The sequence below is a fragment of the Hyperolius riggenbachi genome, chromosome 1 (genome assembly GCF_040937935.1).
Source record: "Hyperolius riggenbachi isolate aHypRig1 chromosome 1, aHypRig1.pri, whole genome shotgun sequence".
NCBI classification, from domain to species: domain Eukaryota; kingdom Metazoa; phylum Chordata; class Amphibia; order Anura; family Hyperoliidae; genus Hyperolius; species Hyperolius riggenbachi.
This window is the reverse complement of record NC_090646.1, coordinates 113,062,831-113,081,826: the sequence shown is the minus strand read 5'-3', so window position 1 is coordinate 113,081,826 and position 18,996 is coordinate 113,062,831. Positions and strand designations below refer to the sequence as shown.

General features: G+C 45.6%; 1 protein-coding gene and 1 long non-coding RNA gene across 2 annotated transcripts in view; one reads left to right on the top strand and one right to left on the bottom strand.

Annotated features, from left to right (window-relative positions):
- TBC1D19 (TBC1 domain family member 19) overlaps nt 1–18,996 on the bottom strand; it is a 193,265-nt gene that overhangs the window by 74,545 nt on the left and 99,724 nt on the right. Inside the window, exon 14 of the mRNA XM_068278357.1 lies at nt 9,848–9,910. Coding sequence (XP_068134458.1) covers nt 9,848–9,910 — 63 coding nt within the window. The remainder of the gene's footprint in view (nt 1–9,847; nt 9,911–18,996) is intronic.
- The window catches only part of LOC137564463 (uncharacterized), a 71,085-nt gene that overhangs the window by 37,921 nt on the left and 14,168 nt on the right, over nt 1–18,996 (top strand). The gene's annotated exons all lie outside the window — the stretch shown is intronic.

Sequence of the window (18,996 nt, the reverse complement as noted above, 5' to 3'; positions counted from 1 at the left end):
AGCTTGACAAACACATCTGCGGTCAAAAAAAATGCTAGCGCAAACACAGCAAAAACGCACAAAAAACACACAAACCATGACATAAAACACAGCTTTTCATGTTATGTGTGCACCTAGCCTAACAGTTTCACAGTATCATTTTAGCTGCACAGAAGCAAAGCTCCGCCTCATCAAAGAAATCTGCCCGGGAATTTTTCCCCTGATGCTGTGCAAAGCATGATGGGAATTGTGATGTTGTTGTTCTCGTTGCCTAGCAGCTGGTAGGGGTGATCAGGACACAGGACAGTTGAAACTGTGTCTCATGCTCCCTGTCACCACATTTGAACCAAAAAGATGGCTGCCCCCATGAAATCACAAACATTTGCCCGTTCTTTTAAAACAGGGTGGGTAAGAGATTATATCACCCATCTATTTTAATTAACATAGCTAATGTAACTTAATGACAGTATGTTTGTTTAGGCTGAAGTTCCTCTTTAACAATCTATCGTATATACTCGCATATAAGCTGACCCGCATATAAGCCGACCCCCCACTTTTACCTAAAAAAAAAAACCTGTAAAAAATGATTGACCCCCATATAAGCCGGAGGTAGGAAATGTTGGCCGCCTTATTCCCTAGTGTGTCCCAGTATAGCTAGTAAAGTGTCCAGTATACCTAGTATAGTGCCCAGTATGGGTAGGTAGTGCCCCAGTATAGCTAGTATAATGCCCAGTATAGCTAGTAAAGTGCCACAGTATAGCTAGTATATTGCCCAGTATAGCTAGTATAGTGCCCAGTATAGCTAGTAAAGGGCCCAGGTATAGCTAGTAAAGGGCCCAGGTATAGCTAGTAAAGTGCCCCAGTATAGCTAGTATAGTGCCCAGTATAGCTAGTATAGTGCCCAGTATAGCTAGTAAAGTGCCCCAGTACAGCTAGTATAGTGCCCAGTATAGGTAGGTAGTGCCCAGTATCGCTAGTATAGTGCCCAGTATAGCTAGTAAAGTGCCTCAGTATAGCTAGTATAGTGCCCAGTATAGCTAGTAAAGTGCCCCAGAATGGCTAGTATAGTGCCCAGTATAGGTAGGTAGTGCCCCAGTATAGCTAGTATAGTGCCAAGTATCGCTAGTATAGTGCCCAGTATAGCTAGTCAAGTGCCCCAGTATAGCTAGTATAGTGCCCAGTATAGCTAGTATAGTGCCCAGTATAGCTAGTAAAGTGCCCCAGTATAGCTAGTATAGTGCCCAGTATAGGTAGGTAGTGCCCAGTATAGGTAGGTAGTGCCCAGTATCGCTAGTATAGTGCCCAGTATAGCTAGTAAAGTGCCCCAGTATAGCTAGTATAGTGCCCAGTATAGGTAGGTAGTGCCCCAGTATAGCTAGTATAGTGCCAAGTATCGCTAGTATAGTGCCCAGTATAGCTAATAAAGTGCCCCAGTATAGCTAGTATAGTGCCCAGTATAGGTAGGTAGTGCCCCCTGCCTCCCCCTGCGGCTGCTTTTACCTTAGCCGTGCCGCTTCTTCTATTCCCCTCCTCTCCGGCTCCGTAATTCACAGCAGCGCTCTTCACGGCGGCTGCTGTGATGAGGCAGGAAGTAGAGAGCACGGCTTCCTGTAGCGGCGGTTACTATGGGAACCGCTCTCTCTCTACTGCAGCCGCCGTGAAAAGCACTGCAGTGAATTACGGAGCCGGAGAGGAGGAGAATAGAAGAAGCTGACCACATGACTCGCATGCAAGCTGACCCCCCAACTTTTGACCCACTTTTTGGGGGTCAAAAGTTCGACTTGTATGCGAGTATATACGGTAACTCTCCAAGTGATTAATTACTTTCTGTTCAGAAATTGATTGGGTAATACTGATTGATAGATTTAGGCAGAAATTTTTTCCCATTGTTCCCTATGCGAAATAGAGCGCAGAATCGATTGGGCGGGAGATCGGAAATTATCAATCGAGCCATCTTAATGGCTCAAAAACGTACCGTGTATTCCCAGCATTATGAAGGATTGATCTAACCACTTCTGTTGTTTCGGTGATTACCTTTTTAACTGATAAAATGTTTTAACCCATTAGCAACTTCAATAGAGTTATCTCGTTGAGTTAAGTGCACTGCTTATGACCTCAGTCTAAAGAACTCCTGCTTTAAAATCTTGGAATGCTGTGATCTCTTACTGCAGAAAATATAGAAATGTAACTACTTTAAGACCGCCTCACGCGAATGGGCATGACCATGGCGGTAGCCCCAGGGCCACCTAATGCAATTGGCATCAAGTCCTGGGGCTGCACTTTGCAGGAGATCGCGCGCAGGCTGTGCGCGCATCTCCTGCTCTGGGGGCGGAGCTCCGACTTCAGTCTCCGAGCGGCAATCACAGCTCTGGAGACTTTTAGATGGCGAAACCGCCGTCTTTACATGTAGTACAGTGCTGCAATCAGCAGCAGCGCTGTACTGGGGACAGCCGTGTGACACAGCTGTCCCCCTGGGGAACTAGAGAGCGATCGGCTCTCATACGCTAAAGCTATGACAGCCGAACGCCTGATTGGCCGGCTGGGGGGAGGGAGGAGTTTTCTAAAATAAATAAATAAAAGAATAGTAAAAAATATTTTTAAAAAACGAACATAAATATTGATAAAAAAACAAACAAACAACTGGGGGGGCGACAGACCCCACCAACAGAGAGCTCTGTTGGTGGGGGGAAAAGAGGGAGTATATGCAGAGCTTCTGTTTGGGTTCAAGGTGCGTTTGCAGTTCCGGGGGGGGGGGGGGGGGGCTCAGCGCACCTCTGATTGGAGGCAGCCTGGTGATGCACTGATCCACCTTTTTGCACAATTTTCAATTTTACTTGGTTGCGCACCCAGGCTATGCATATGCATAGATTCAGATTTAGTTAGTGTTAGATCCCCTCCCATCGAGGATGACTTCTCCGCAGTGGGAGGGACGAGTACTTAACACGTTGCATGCAAGCTGTTACCGGAAACCAACATCCTCCAGTGGTAGACAGGTCATGTGTATGCTAGGTGTGTATTTTACCCCACAAGGCTTGCACTCTCTTGCAGGTAGGCACTTATCTGTTTTTAAGTAGCGCTGCTCATTTCCTTGCCATGGAAAAGGGGGGGGGGGGGTATCACTCATGTGCTGTGTTGTGCGGCCCTGCAGCTTGGCCTTAAAGCTGCAGTGGCCATTTTAGCAATAATTAGCCTGGTCTTTAGGGGGGTTTACCACTGTGGTCATCAAGTGGTTAAAGCAGAAGTCCTCTGTTATTGTCTCACACTGCCCCCTAGTGACCAGTGGCCATAAATACACATTACAGCAGTACTAATTAGAAGCAGGGAAATGTAACGAATAAGAAATTAAAATATGTGCTCAAATAAATTGGCCTGGAGCACTTGTAAGCCTCTAAATAAATTGGCTGCTAAGGGGTTAAAGGATACCCAAGCTGAGGAGGGAAGAGTAGATTTACTTACCAGGGGTTTTTTTAAGCCCCTAGCAGCATATCTGATCCCTCACTGCAGTTTCACTGCCCTCCAGTGCGCTGTCAGCCCCTCCAAAGGATCCCTGACCGCAGCTATGGTCGTGGGTGGGCTGAAGGCGTATGCGCGTCTATGCTCCTCTCTTGATCACACAGGTGCAGAACACTCCTGGCCATGCATGCATAGAAGCCTGCGACACCAGCTGTGTTTTTATTAAACACCTCTTTTTCAGTTTATAGCAGTGGATTCAGACACATAGATTCCGTACAGGGTCACTGTTCAACCACATTCTATTTACTAGTAGAAAATCTTCTGTCTGCCATCATTATGTGAAAAAGCTGAGAAGAGCAGTGCATTACTAATTTAAAATAACAAAAATGATTGAACAAGTAAAGCATAAAAGCCAGTCGACATGCTAGTCTAGGGATTGAGCTGCAACCTTTCAGAATGCCCATAAGTGTTTCTGTATGCTTGGAAGGACACAGTACATTTTGGTATTCAAACTGAATCAAGTATTAGATGCTCATAAAGAGAACATTGCAGCAAGGAAGTGGGAAATCATGGTCACATACAGGAGAATTATGTGTTTTCTCATTCTCGCAGGGAAAACAAACAATGCCAGTTATGCTGGAAAAAAAAAAGGATAAAAATCTTCTGGATGTGAAAGATGGCTGTTCAGCAAAAACCTATTTATCACTGAGGACTGTTTTGTTCTACAATAGGAATCTTATAGCAGATCACTTGGGTAAAGACGTGTGTAGTGCTCCACCATAAATATTGTCATAAAATACTGTGTTCGGGAATGTTCTACAGTATGGGAGCTTCGCTAAATAAAATTCCAAAAGTTTGCATTACATCCAGGGGCATAACTGCTTTGTATGTTTAGTACAGCTAAAAAATAAAACATTAGCAGCAAAGATATGAGTCTAATATTGTTTCCAGTACAGGAAGAGTTAACAGAGTTACCAAGCAGCTTGGGGTGACCCAAACCACTAGTAATGTATACGAGGATAAATGAGACAGAAAAGCCCTCCTACTAATAAGCAATGTTTGGTGAAATTTGCCTTCTTAACCACTTCCCGACCGCCGCATGTACAAATGAGCGGCCGGGAAGTGGATCCCGCAAGGACCGCCGCATGTACAATTGGCGGCGGTCCTTGTACGGGCATGGGCGAAGCGATTGCGTCATTCGTGACGCGATCCTCCGCCGGGGACTGTCTCCGCCCCCCTCACGCTGTAACCCGCCGGCCGTTCGGAAGCGCCAGCGGGTTACTAGCACCCGGATCGCCGCATACAAAGTGTATAATACACTTTGTAATGTATATAAAGTGTATTATACAGGCTGCCTCCTGCCCTGGTGGTCCCAGTGTCCGAGGGACCACCAGGGCAGGCTGCAGCCACCCTAGGCTGCACCCAAGCACACTGATTTCCCCCCCCCCCCCGCCCCCTGATCGCCCACAGCACCCCTCAGACCCCCCCCCCCCCCCCGCCCACCCCCCAGACCACTGTTTGCACCCAATCACCCCCCTAATCACCCATCAATCACTCCCTGTCACTATCTGTAAACGCTATTTTTTTTTATTCCCTAAACTGCCCCCTGCTCCCTCCTGATCACCCCCCCACCCTTCAGATTCTCCCCAGACCACCCCCCCCTGTGTACTGTATGCATCTATTCCCCTGATCACCTGTCACTCACCTGTCAATCACCCATCAATCACCCCCTGTCACGGCCACCCATCAATCAGCCCCTAACCTGCCCCTTGCGGGCAATCTGATCACCCACCCACACCAATAGATCGCCCACAGATCCGACGTCAGATCACCTCCCAAGTGCAGTGTTTACATCTGTTCTCTACCCTAAACACCCACTAATTACCCATCAATCACCCCCTGTCACTGCTACCCATCAGATTAGACCCCTATCTGCCCCTAGGGCACTCAATCACCCGCCCACACCCTCAGAACGCCCTCAGACCCCAGCCCTGATCACCTCGCCAGTGCATTGCTTGCATCTATTCCCCCCTCTAATCACACCTTGAGACACCCATCAATCACCTCCTGTCACCCCTAGCACTACTATCCATCAGATCAGGCCCAATACAACCTGTCATCTGAAAGGCCACTCTGCTTATAACCGGTTCCACAAAATTCGCCCCCTCATAGACCACCTGTCATCAAAATTTGCAGATGCTTATACCCCTGAACAGTCATTTTGAGACATTTGGTTTCCAGACTACTCACGGTTTTGGGCCCGTAAAATGCCAGGGCGGTATAGGAACCCCACAAGTGACCCCATTTTAGAAAAAAGACACCCCAAGGTATTCTGTAGGTGTATGACGAGTTCATAGATTTTATTTTTTGTCAAAAGTTAGCGGAAATTGATTTTTATTGGTTTTTTTCACAAAGTGTCATTTTTCACTAACTTGTGACAAAAAATAAAATCTTCTATGAACTCGCCATACACCTAACAGAATACCTTGGGGTGTCTTCTTTCTAAAATGGGGTCACTTGTGGGGTTCCTATACTGCCCTGGCATTTTAGGGGCCCTAAACAACCGTGAGGAGTAGTCTAGAAAACAAATGCCTCAAAATGACCCGTGAATAGGACGTTGGGCCCCTTTTTTTTACACACAATTGTCCATTTACAGAGATATTTCTCCCACTCAGCATGGGTATGTGTAAAAATACACCCCAAAACACATTATACTACTTCTCCTGAGTACGGCGATACCACATGTGTGGCACTTTTTTGCACCCTAACTACGCTAAGGGGCCCAAAGTCCAATGAGTACCTTTAGGATTTCACAGGTCATTTTTGTTTCAAGACTACTCCTCACGGTTTAGGGCCCCTAAAATGCCAGGGCAGTATAGGAACCCCACTAATGACCCCATTCTAGAAAGAAGACACTCAAAGGTATTCCGTTAGGAGTATGGTGAGTTCATAGAAGATTTTATTTTTTGTCACAAGTTAGCGGAAAATGACACTTTGTGAAAAAAAAACATTTAAAATCAATTTCCGCTAACTTGTGACAAAAAATAAAATCTTCTATGAACTCACCATACTCCTGCACCATAGTTTGTAAACGCTATAACTTTTACCCAAACCAATAAATATAGGCTGAATGGGGTTTTTTTTAATCAAAAACATGTTTGTCCACATTTTTCGTGCTGCATGTATACAGAAATTTTACTTTATTTGAAAAATATCAGCACAGAAAGTTAAAAAAATCATTTTTTTGCCAAAATTCATGTCTTTTTTGATAAATATAATAAAAAGTAAAAATCGCAGCAGCAATCAAATAGCACCAAAAGAAAGCTTTATTAGTGACAAGAAAAGGAGCCAAAATTAATTTAGGTGGTAGGTTGTATGAGCGAGCAATAAACCGTGAAAGCTGCAGTGGTCTGAATGGAAAAAAAGGGTCTGGTCCTTAAAGCCAGTGTTTACCATTTTAAAAATAAAAAAGTCGGATACTCACCTAAGGAGAGGGAAGGCTCGGTCCTAATGAGCCTTCCCTCTCCTCTCCCGGTGCCCTCGGTGCTGCGCTGGCTCCCCCGTTCGCGTCCGCCGCCGCAGGGACTTCGGAGGTCTTCGGGAGCACTCGGGCTTCCGAAGACGGGCCGCTCCCGAAGGCTTCGAAAGCTCCCTTCGGCTGCGGAAGTGGCAGTATTTGACCGAACTGGTCGAATACTGCCACGGGGGATCCTGCGCGGGACCGGGGACCGGGAGAGGAGAAGGAAGGATCATTAGGATCGAGCCTTCCTTCTCCTTAGGTGAGTATCCGACTTTTTTATTTTTAAAATGGTAAACACTCACTTTAAGGGGGGTAAAGCCCGCGGTCCTCAAGTGGTTAAAACAGAAGGACATTTGCAATAATTCAGCTATAAGTGAACATTTGTGGTTACCCCCAATGCACCACTACTGAATATGCAAATTATCTCTTTTCGCCCCTGTAAGCCAGGCGAGTACCCAGAACTTTAGTACAGGAAGAGTTAAAGGAGAACTGTAGTGAGAGTTATATGGAGGCTGCCATATTAATTTCCTTTTAAGCAATACCAGTTGCCTGGCAGGCCTGCTGATCTATTTGGCTGAAGAAGTGTCTGAATCACACCAGAAACAAGCATGCAGCTAAATTTGTCATATCTGTCAAAATTGTCAGAAAAAAACTGATCTGCTGCATGCTTGTTCAGGGTCTATGGCTGAAAGTATTAGAGGCAGAGGATCAGCAGGATAGCCAGGTAACTGGTATTGCTTAAATGGAAATAAATATGGCAGCCTCCATATCCCTCTCTCTACAGTTATCCTTTAAGAAACTCCAGTTGTTATCTATGCAAAAGAGCTTCTCTGAACTCTCCGACTTTCAAAGTCACAGAGAGCTCTGTCTTCTGAAGCTTATTATCTCAAGTGTTTTTTTTACTGTGTTTAGTTTTTTCTGCAGAGGAAAGTTGAAAAGTTAATTAGCCTGCTCTGTGAAATCATTTAGAATGGTGAGTGCAGAGTGTAAACTGCAAATATTAGAGAATGATGCAATGTTCAAAAAAAAAAAAATAATAACAACTATATACCTAACAAAAAAAAAGAAAGAAAATATTTTCTTTGCTACTAATGTTCTAGTAATTATCCGTTCTACATAACCAATTCATTATATCATAATTTTTTTACACTTTAGTGTCACTTTATCATTGATTTCTTATGGGCGAAACAGCAGGGCCCAAGTGCTGTGCTGACATGTTGCACAGATGTAGCTGAGCAGCATGTACTGCTCTATGGATTGAGGAGGAGGGATGGCAAGGAAGACAAGGGAGAGTGATGTTTTGGGGACACAGTGAGTAAAATTCATAATGTATTAGTCTGTCACTTGTTGAAGGTCAGGCAGAAAGGAGGGTGGCAGTCATGAGTCACTTGGCGGAAGAAGATGGAGGAGCCCGTACTGACAAGGGGCTAGGGAGAAGCACTTATGGGGAGGTTTGTTTTCATTTTCTTTAGTAATATGAGTTTCCTTTAATGACCAGAACACTTTTATCAATTCTCATCCTGTAATCACTGGGTCAGGAGCCAATGAATTGCTCTTGATCAGTTCACAAAACTCATCTGTCTAAAGACAGCTGAATTTGTGGTGGTGCATGCACAATGTCATGGTAGAAGAGCATGAAGTCGGTGTAGTTAAATCTATGCTGTGTCAGGTTGAAGGCCCCCCTCCTCTCATCCCCCATAAAAACAGAAATTGGAAAGGCCAACCAGGCAGGATAGTAAGATAGTATATAAGAGTAGGTAGCCTGGTATTGGTGCCCCCAGTATAGGTAACCTGGTATAGGTTCCCCCTTTATAGGTAGCTTGGTATAGGTGACCCCTATATAGGTAGCTTGGTATAGGTGACCCCTGTATAGGTAGCTTGGTATAGGTGACCCCTGTATAGGTAGCTTTGTATAGGTGCCCCCAGTATAGGTAGCCTGGTATAGGTTCCCCCTGTATAGGTAGCTTGGTATAGGTGACCCTTGTATAGGTAGCTTGGTATAGGTGACCCCTGTATAGGTAGCTTGATATAGGTGCCCCCAGTATAGGTAGCCTGGTATAGTTTCCCCCTGTATAGGTAGCTTGGTATAGGTGACCCCTGTATAGGTAACTTGGTATAGGTACCCCCAATATAGGTAGCCAGGTATAGTTGCACCCAGTATAGGTAGCCTGGAGGGGGAGCAGCAGACACACACAGCTGCAGGGAGGGAGCGCCAACTCCCTTTTCACTCTCCTCTTCAGAGCCCTCCCCCTTCCAGAAATTATAGCAGTGGGCAGGGAGACTCACCTCTTCTGGGTTCCATGTGCTGAAGCTCCCACGAGGCACCAGTCAGAGAAGACCAGAGGCGCGTGAAGCTCCAGGGCATGGAACCCAGAGGAGGTGAGTCTCCCTGCTCACTACTATAATTTCTGGAGGTTCGGGACGCTAAAGGAGGCCTGAGGGAGGAGGGAGTCAGGCCCCCCTCCGTGCGGCTGTGTATGCGCGCTGCTTCCCCCCTCCTGCGCTGCACCCCTTCACTAAAAACGGCCCTGGAAAGGCCCCAGAGCTACAGGCCTCCCCAAGCTACTCTGCCCCTGAGGTCTCCCGCAATTGCATTAACTGCGGGGCGATTGTTACATCCCTGACTACCGGAAAAAATAAGCCATGCCAGCAACTGTATAGGAAAACAGTAGTGAAGAAAGTTGAAGAGTAACTTTCTTCAATTTCTTGTACAGTCATGTATGCCCTACATACCCCTATCCATGTCTTTCAGATGTGTGGACTGATGTTCTTACCCACAGACACGGCATACATGCAGCACCTTAGTGTATGAAGCAGATGACTGGGGATGGGGTGTACAGTAATTACAATAACACTGATATCCAGCCAAATAAAAATATTATCATTATGACATACCTGATAAAGATAATCTTCAAACACAAAATAATAATCATCATTGCTAGCGGTAAGCTTCACATCCTATTAAAAACATCAAGTGACATAAAAAAACAGTTAGTTACTGCATATTCTTGCCTGTATCAATACAATATAGATTATACTGGAAATAAATATATAGGGTTTGAACAGAGAGAAACCGTGCATAAAGCGTCACAGACAGACCTCAGGAAGACAGTTAGGGCCCATTTCCACTGAATATGGCGGCTTCACAGATGGTGAATCGATTTCATGCTGAAATCGATTCACAATCTGTTTGCAGTAAAGGCAGCCATACGATCCCTCTCTGATCAGATTCGATCAGAGAGGGTCTATCTGTTGGTCGATCTGATGGCAAATTGACCAGTGTATGGCCACCTTTATCCTTTTAGCCACAGCCCCTGAACAAGCATGCAGATAAGGTGCTCTGACTGAAGTCAGCCTGGATTAGCTGCATGCTTGTTTCAGGTGTCTGATTCAGCCAGTACTGCAGCCAAAACGTTCAGCAGGGCTGCCAGGAAACTGGTATTGTTTAAAAGGAAACATCCATATCCCTCACAGTTTAGGTTCCCTTTAAGGACAGAAAATCCCTACTTTATGCAGAACTATTCAGCAGGAATAGCACATTACATAAAATAAATATAAAACAAGAGCAAATAGCAATAGCAGACAGATTAGAAAAGTATTTTTGCATGCATCACCGACTAGCAGTTTCAAGGCCATTGCCTCTGTGACTAAGCTTATCTCTAGCCCCTTCCTTGCCCATCGAAGCTCAGGTTCAATTACTATTCCCTTCACATTCATAAGTGACATCTTGAAAGAAAATAACATATTGTGCTCAAGGCTAACAACAGACATTTGTTTCTTGCAGATTATAATGCTTGCAAAGTGTTGTTTTGAATACCTGGAAAGTTATGACCAGAAAGTTAAGAAGTCAGGGAAGAAGTCTGGTAGAATATATAAACTCAAGAATTTATATCCATAGGGAAGCCGAGAACTCTTTGATTTAAAGTGAACTTGTAGTTTTGGTAAAAAGGTCATACTATAAATGATTTGGGAAGGATAGTCATTACCCTTTTTCCTTTAAAAAGACTCTGTAACAAAAGTTCCCCTGGAGGTACTCACCTTGGGAGGGGGAAGCCTCAGGATCCCAATGAGGCTTCCCCCATCCCTGTAGCTGCAGGCAGTCCAGCACTGGCTCCCCCGAAGTCTCCCACAATCCTGGCTCGACAAGCCTGACAAGGCTAGATATATTTACCTTCCCTGGCTCCAGCGGGGGCGCTATTCGGCTCACATCACGGAGATAGGCGGAAATAGCCGATCTCTGACGGGTCCGCTCTACTATGCAGGTGCAGGAGACTTGCACCTGCTCAGTAGAGCGGGCCGACAGCAATCGTCTATTTCAGAGTAGAGAGCCGATACTGCGCCTGCGCTGGAGCCGGGAAGGTAAATATTTACATCCCCGCCGTTTGGAGGGGCACAGCGAGGCCGCCGTGGGACACAGGACGAGGGAAGCCTTGATAGGATCCGGAGGCTTCCCCCAGCCGAGGTGTGTACCCTCCAGGGGAACTTTTTCTCATTACAGGTTTTCTTTAAAAATATGAACTGTAGTGAAAATAACATAATGAATAAAATTGTTTAAAGTTTACAATATTAATTTACAGATTTAGTCAGTGTTTGCCCATTGTAAAATCTTTCCTCTCCCTGATTGACATCTTTAGTTCTGCCAGGTGATCTGTACAGACTATTCGTTACTCAGAGTTCTATGCAGTATCAGAGGGAGATACTGCTTGCATAGCAGTTGGAAAAGCCAGTATTTCCCACAGTGAAATGTGATTCACAGACCGCAAACTGTCAGGACCATGGTCATGACATCACACTGTTGGGGAGGGGTTGGTTGTACACCACAATATCAGCCCCATACAGACCTCCCTGATGATCTATTTAAGAAGATGTAAAGATTTCTCGTGAGAAAGAAGATATCAGCTACTGATTGGAATCAAGTTCAATCATTGCTCAAAGTTCCTCACAGTGATAAGTTGTGCTGCCAAATAATTCTGCTTGTCAACTCACTGCCCATACAATTCTATGAGGCTGCTCACAGTACTGCATTGCAACACATCACATTATTCTAACTCGCTGTATGCAGGCTTTGTACTAATGTCTATGTTCAGTCTCCATTACAATTCACACTCATCATAATATGTGCGTTATTCAACTGACTACTGTAAACCTAGCCTTAATTTTGACTGATTCTGACTGGCTTTAAGATGGACAGGACAATGATCTAGAAAAGTTAAACAAGACAAATAAATTGGGCATAAACTGCGATAGGAAAATTAGGCACTGTCATAGACTGCACTATGAAAGACACAACGAGTATGACACAGTAGTAGAAACTCCGGATTGGCTGTGGTGGTGCCACAATAGGTGCTGTAGTTTGGCTATTATAAAGCTGAAGTCTGGAATGGTTATGGCGCACATAAAGCCAAGTAACAGTACGGCTATGTATAGCTGACTACTGTTATTGGCTGCAGCAAATTTAACCTAGGTGCGGCCCTCTGTATAGTGTTAGTGTGTGTGTGTGTGTGTGGGGGGGGGGTTGGAGTTAATTGTGGAACAGGGGGATATTAGTGCTAGGCGCTGGTTGGGGGATTAGTGTTAGAGGATAGGGTGGGAGCAGTTGGCATTAAAAAACAATGTCAAAAGCAGCAAGCTAATTACAAATGATAAGCCATTATCTGAATCGCAACATTAAAGTAATGCTGGGCATACATGAGTCGACCCGGCGGCTCTATTAGCCGCCGGATCGACTCCTGCCGCGTCCCCGCTCGCGGCCGGATCGATTCCAGCTCGTCCCCGCGGGCGCTCCTTATCTTCCGCTCCATTCCTCGCTATTGTCCGGGGATCGAGCGGGATATCGATCCGGCGGGTCATCGGTCCTGTCGGAAATTATCAATCGAGCCGCTGATGGGTGCATCGGCTGTGTATGCCCAGCATAACAGCAATGCACAGCACCCAAATTACCTAGCACCTCCTTTAAATAGACCTAGTGTTGAAAGTGCATACCTTATACCCCTATCTGTGATAATAGTTTAGCAAAGCATGAGAGTGATCAGTAAGTGGTATCGGACAGAGATGGTCAATTAGAAACAAAAAAATCCAGAGTAGCAGCTGCATTTGATGAGTCTCTTTTCAAGCTGCATAAATTTGCATGATGTAAACATTTGCATCAACTCTCAATTCTTAACATCTCATTGGTCATCCCTAGTGCAGGGGAGAGGGGCTGGGCTGTAGTCAGTAGTACAGCGGGAGACATGGCAGCGCTTTCAGACAGAGGTTGTACCGCAATGATCTATCTGCATGGATGTGCAGAGCTCCAGAAACTGGACATTAACCTTTTCGGTACCGGCCACCTACCCCCCCTTAAGGACCAGGCATTTTGCGCGGAAAGGGGGTGCGCGCGTTTGGGGGGGTCAGGTGGCCGGATCCCATCTGTGGCTGCCTGGATTTGTGTCCCCCCATGGTGGCCTGGGCCCCCCCTTCTGCCAGCAGCCTTCACTTACCTTCCAGGCTCCAGCGATGAGCCGCACGGAACCATCTTCTCCAGCCGGCATCTCCGTTCTGTCTGACGATCAGTTCCGGGTCGCGGCTTGATGACGTCATCAAGCCGGGACCTGGCGCTGACGTCAGGCGGAGCAGAGATGCCGGCCAGAGCGGAGGGGGCGCCGATCGTCGCTGGAATGGCAGGGAGGTGAGTGGATCCTCTTCTTTCTCCCCTCTGCCGCCGCAGCTGTCAAACTGATCACTACGATCCGACGGCGATCGTAGTGATCATGTGATCAGCAGCCATACGCGATGGCTGCTGATCACTCGGGGGAGATGTCTGCTGTCATATGACAGCTTAATCTCCCCCTCCTGGTGCGCATGATCGTGTCGGGAGCGGAAACTGTGGGCCGGCGTAGATCCTACGCCGCATCAGGCTAGAACAGCCACAAGTGCGGCGTAGGATCTCATAGAGGCGGTCCCGAAAAGGTTAAACAACTAGCACTCAAAGCAGGTATAACACAGGAGTGTGTTGGCTTCAGTAAATCATTTTTGCACAGATTATTCCCTACTGGACTTCCCCCAGGGTCCATCATTGCTGTGGGGAAGTCCGGAAGGGAATAATCTGTGCACAAATTATTTACTGAAGCTAACATTCTCCTTTGTTATACCTGCTTTGAGTGCTAGTTCTGTAATGTTGTCCAGTTACTGAAGCTCTGCAGAATAAGAATTAGTACATTAGAATTAGTACATAATTGCATCTGTTTTGCATTCAAGGCATGTATTTAGCCTCAGTTGGGCTTTGCATGCCTCTGTTGGTTTTCATTTCAGGTGCAGCCTTGAGCGCTGTCATTTTTCTGCCTGTAGTCAGTAGTGCTGGGGAGAGGGGCTGGGCTGTAGTCAGTAGTGCTGGGGAGAGGGGCTGGGCTGTAGTCAGTAGTGCTGGGGAGAGGGGATGGGCTGTAGTCAGTAGTGCTGGGGAGAGGGACTGGGCTGTAGTCAGTAGTGCTGGGGAGAGGGGCTGGGCTGTAGTCAGTAGTGCTGGGGAGAGTGGCTGCGCTGTAGTCAGTAGTGCTGGGGAGAGGGACTGGGCTGTAGTCAGTAGTGCTGGGGAGAGGGACTGGGCTGTAGTCAGTAGTGCTGGGGAGAGGGGCTGCACTGTAGTGCTGGGGAGAGTGGCTGCGCTGTAGTCAGTAGTGCTGGGGAGAGGGGATGGGCTGTAGTCAGTAGTGCTGGGGAGAGGGACTGGGCTGTAGTCAGTAGTGCTGGGGAGAGGGGCTGCACTGTAGTGCTGGGGAGAGGGGCTGGGCTGTAGTCAGTAGTGCTGGGGAGAGGGGCTGCACTGTAGTCAGTAGTGATTTGAACCACGTAGAAAAGGAAAAAGAGACAGTCGGCACTACTCGGAGGAATTGCCCTTTAGATATGCTGGGAATGTCTTATAAGGCACCTATATTCCATATGCGTGCTCAGGATAGCACGGTGGTTGGTGGTTGAGCCTTAGAAGAAGCACCGCCGTGCGAAACGGCCGTCAGGCTGCCCGTATCACACCCAGCACCCACTGCCATCCAAGCACCTATGGTAGGACAGTATTGTTCTTCTTGTTGAATTGTTTGCTGTATGCATTCTAACATTTTTGAGCACGAGTCCACAATAAATGTGCAATTTCTTCAATGCAGTGCCGGATGTTTTTCAATCTTCCCAGTGACACTGTAGTCAGTAGTGCTGGGAGAGGGGCTGGGCTGTAGTCAGTAGTGCTGGGGAGAAGGGCTGGGCTGTAGTCAATAGTGCTGGGGAGAGGGACTGGGCTGTAGTCAGACTCCAAACAGATTTGAATGAGATGGACTTCAGGATCTTCAAACTGAGCTTCTTATCACCTCAAATTACATAGGGCTCTATGGGCTCCATTCATAAAACATTTGCGGTAAAAAAAATCTTGGAGGGAAAACACTGCATCGGTATTTTAGACTTTGGTGTGCTAATTCATAAAAATGTTTACACTTGCGATAATAGGTCGGGGAATTCCTGCACTAAACTGGCGGTACTGGCTGAGTTGTTACATTTGCTGGCTGAGTTGATACATTTTCTCCTGCAGAGACAGCATTAGTATAAAGGAGGCAGCCCCAGCATCCCTTTACATGTGCATTTTTCTGCCTCTCCTCCTGAATCTGCGCTAATTCTGTCTATTAATCTTCCTAATCTATTTAATTGCTGCAGCTTAGAAGAAGTTCCAGAAATGTTACATATGCAGGCTTTCTGATGTGAAATTTATCGGAAAACAGGTACCCAAGGGGTTAAAAAAACACAGCCTTGGTATTCCGGAATGCCTTGTCTGCTCTCTTCTCACAGCAGCTGCCTGGGAGGTCTGTCTCTCCATTAGCTTTGCTGTTATTGCTGGCTTATCGCCTTATCTAAACAGCCGGGTTTCTCCGCTCACATTCCGCCTGCTCTAATCTTTATGAATTAACCTTCAGTGACGTGTTGTGATAATCTCCACACAAGGCGTTAATTTCCCGCACTTCTCAGGAATTGTAGCTTTTCATGCGGAAACAGCCTTTATGAATGCCCACTTTGCTAAATGGTCGGAAAAGTCAGCTGTTTTGAGCGGAAAACTTAAAGTTTTATGAATAGAGCCCTATGTGTTCAAGGGAGGCCATGGAAAAGCGTAATAAAACTCATTTTAAATCTTCTGAGTTTATATCATAACAACCTTTCTACATGTATTATAGAATAGATCAGTGATCTGCAAACTTGGCTCTTCAGCTGTTGAGGAACTACAAGTCCCACAATGCATTGCGGGAGTCTAATGCTGGGCATACACGGCTCAATTTTGCAGCTGGATTCTCCCGCTCAATCGATTCCCTGCTCGATTTCGCAGGCGATTCTCTTATCTTCCGCTCATTTTTCTTATCTTTTTCCATTGTGTTCAATGCGGTATTGAGCGGCGAAACGATCGGGTGGGAGATCGGACATGTCGGAATTCATCTATCGAGTCATCTAAATGGCTCAAAAATGAACCCTGTCAGCCACAGTCATGATTAATAAAGGCAAATGCATTGTGGGACTTGTAGTTCCTTAACAGCTGGAGAGCCAAGTTTGCAGATCATGGAATAGATTACAGCCTCAGTTTCCCAGACATTTCCTTTTGTAAACATTTCTATTACATTCTGCATTGCCTGAATTAAAAAAATAAAATCCAATGAATGTAAAAAAAAATCCAAGAGAAAATATTTTTTAGACAGGGCATCTATACACTGTTCTCTAAAGGTTCCTTTTATTAAATGAATATGTTTTCTCACATTGCCCCTGTTAAATTCAGGTAGATGACACATTTGAGGTTCTTTGAGAGTCTAGCTTGTCCTGTTACTTAGGACTAAATTACAGGTAGTCCCAGGTTAATGAATGAGATAGGGACTGTAGGTTCATTCTTAACCTGAATCTGCCTATAAGTCGAAACACTGTGCCATCTCTGTCCCCTGTACCTCCTCAATGCTCCCCTCCTGTGTCACCTCTGTTCTGTCGAGCCTTCAGTGTACTGCATTAAAATGTCATTTTACAGGTTTAAAGACCATTTTTTTCGTAGAATTTTTGCAATAAAAATATTTTCCCAAATGTTGCCACAGAGTCAAATTTCACATTTTCAGGCAGTTTGTATCGGTGAGTCATTTGTGAGTCAGAGACTACCTGGATTAGCAAATTATTAATTTCCAAGTTACTTAGCGACATTATGAGTCTGACTGAACACTTGTCCAACCAGACCTACTGCAGTCAAATTGGGATTGTATAGGTCTACTTAGCTTTCTGTTCCCAAATCAGCTTAGAAGCAAAATATATCAAAAAGCTTAGGTTGGATTTTCCTCATGAATTGTTGTATTTTCGTGAAATAAAGTCTGCTCCGCCCTCTTCCATAAAGAAGAAAATGCATACTCAGCAGAGCCGTGCAGTCATGTTCACACATTTGTCTTCCGTTTGAAAAATCTATAAACTACCAATGAATAACTGTAGCTGAACTTCAAGGACAAGTTTTTCTCTTGTCCTGAGTAAGCACCTAGTGGCAAAACTTGTTTTCTGAAGTATGAAAATTCCTTTGAGTTGAAAAGAAAGCAACTGCACCCCGGGATCTGAGTCTTTTTGACTTTTTTTTTTAAACATTGCCATGGTGGCAGGAACAAACCCATTATGCATGTCACTAGCGTCAAGTGTTCTAACTCACAGAAGAATTAATTCAAGGAGTGAGTAGACTAAATGCAGATGACAGTCAGTGAATGAATTCAAACATGTCTAACCACTCAGCCTGTCTATTAACCTCTCTACTGTGCAGTTAAAAATATAGTATGGAAATGTAATACGACAACGTTGAAACCCCCAAAAGGTAATGTAATAAACACTGTTTATCTCGAAATGAAAAGTATTAAAGGTAATGTGTAAAAAAAATCTGGGAAAAAATACGGACCTGAGCAACTAACAAAAGCCAAATTGTGATGGCTTGATGGCTGGGTCGGCGCTCCGAAGTGGCAGATCTTGTGAGATCTTCTGGATATGAAGTGGTTAGCACCAACCAAAGGTGGTCCAAGGAAGAACAATCAGCAAACTTGCAGCAAGGCTTTGAGTGCCCAAGACACATTGATTTGTATGGGGAGTGAAGGCTAGCCCATCTAGCCAAATCCCGCAGAACTACTTCTGTAGCAAATACTTCAGAAAAACGTAATGCGGGCCATGAAAGAGACATGTCAGGGATCGCAATATGGGCTGCAGAGTTCCCATGTTGGCCTATAGTGGGCATATGAACAACAAGACTAACCAAGGAGCAAATAACGAAGGTAAATCAGATTTATTTTGACCTTTAAATTCCATAGATCTCCCTACGATCAAGCACCTAAGGGAGTTGCGAAAGTCCCACCTCACCACTTACAGAACTTAAAGGGGAACTGAAGAGAGAGGTATATGGAGGCTGTCATGTTTATTTCCTTTTAAGCAATACTAGTTGCCTGGCAGCCCTGCTGATCCTCTGCCTCTAATACTATTAGCCATAGCCCCTGAACAAGCATGCAGCAGATCAGGTGTTTCAGACTTTAAAGTCAGATCTGACAAGACTAGCTGCATGCTTGTTTCTGGTTCTATTCAGATACTACTGCAGAGAAATAGACCAGCAGGGCTGCCAGGCAACTGGTATTGATTAAAAGGAAATAAACATGACAGCCTCCATATACCTCTCTCTTCAGTTCCCCTTTAAAAGATCTTCTGCTAGCATCTTGGTGGTAGAAATCAAAAGACATCTTTGTAGAATCCAAGCTTTATTTTGTCAGAACTGTTTTCGCAGAACAGAGGGACTACATAATATTAGGCAGGTGGTTTAACCACTTTATCCCCCGCGGTACAAATTTCTCCGTCCCTTGCTCCCGCCGCTCGTGCCCGCTCGCCCGGAGATCAATGAACGGGAAAATCCATTCCCGTTCGTTGATCTAAGCCCCCGAAATGATCTGCTGCTTCTATGAGAAACAGCGCGATCATTGTGATTTTCCCAGCCTCGTAGTGCCTCCTGTAAGCGTCCTTCTGGACGCTTACAGGTCGCATGACAATAAACTCAC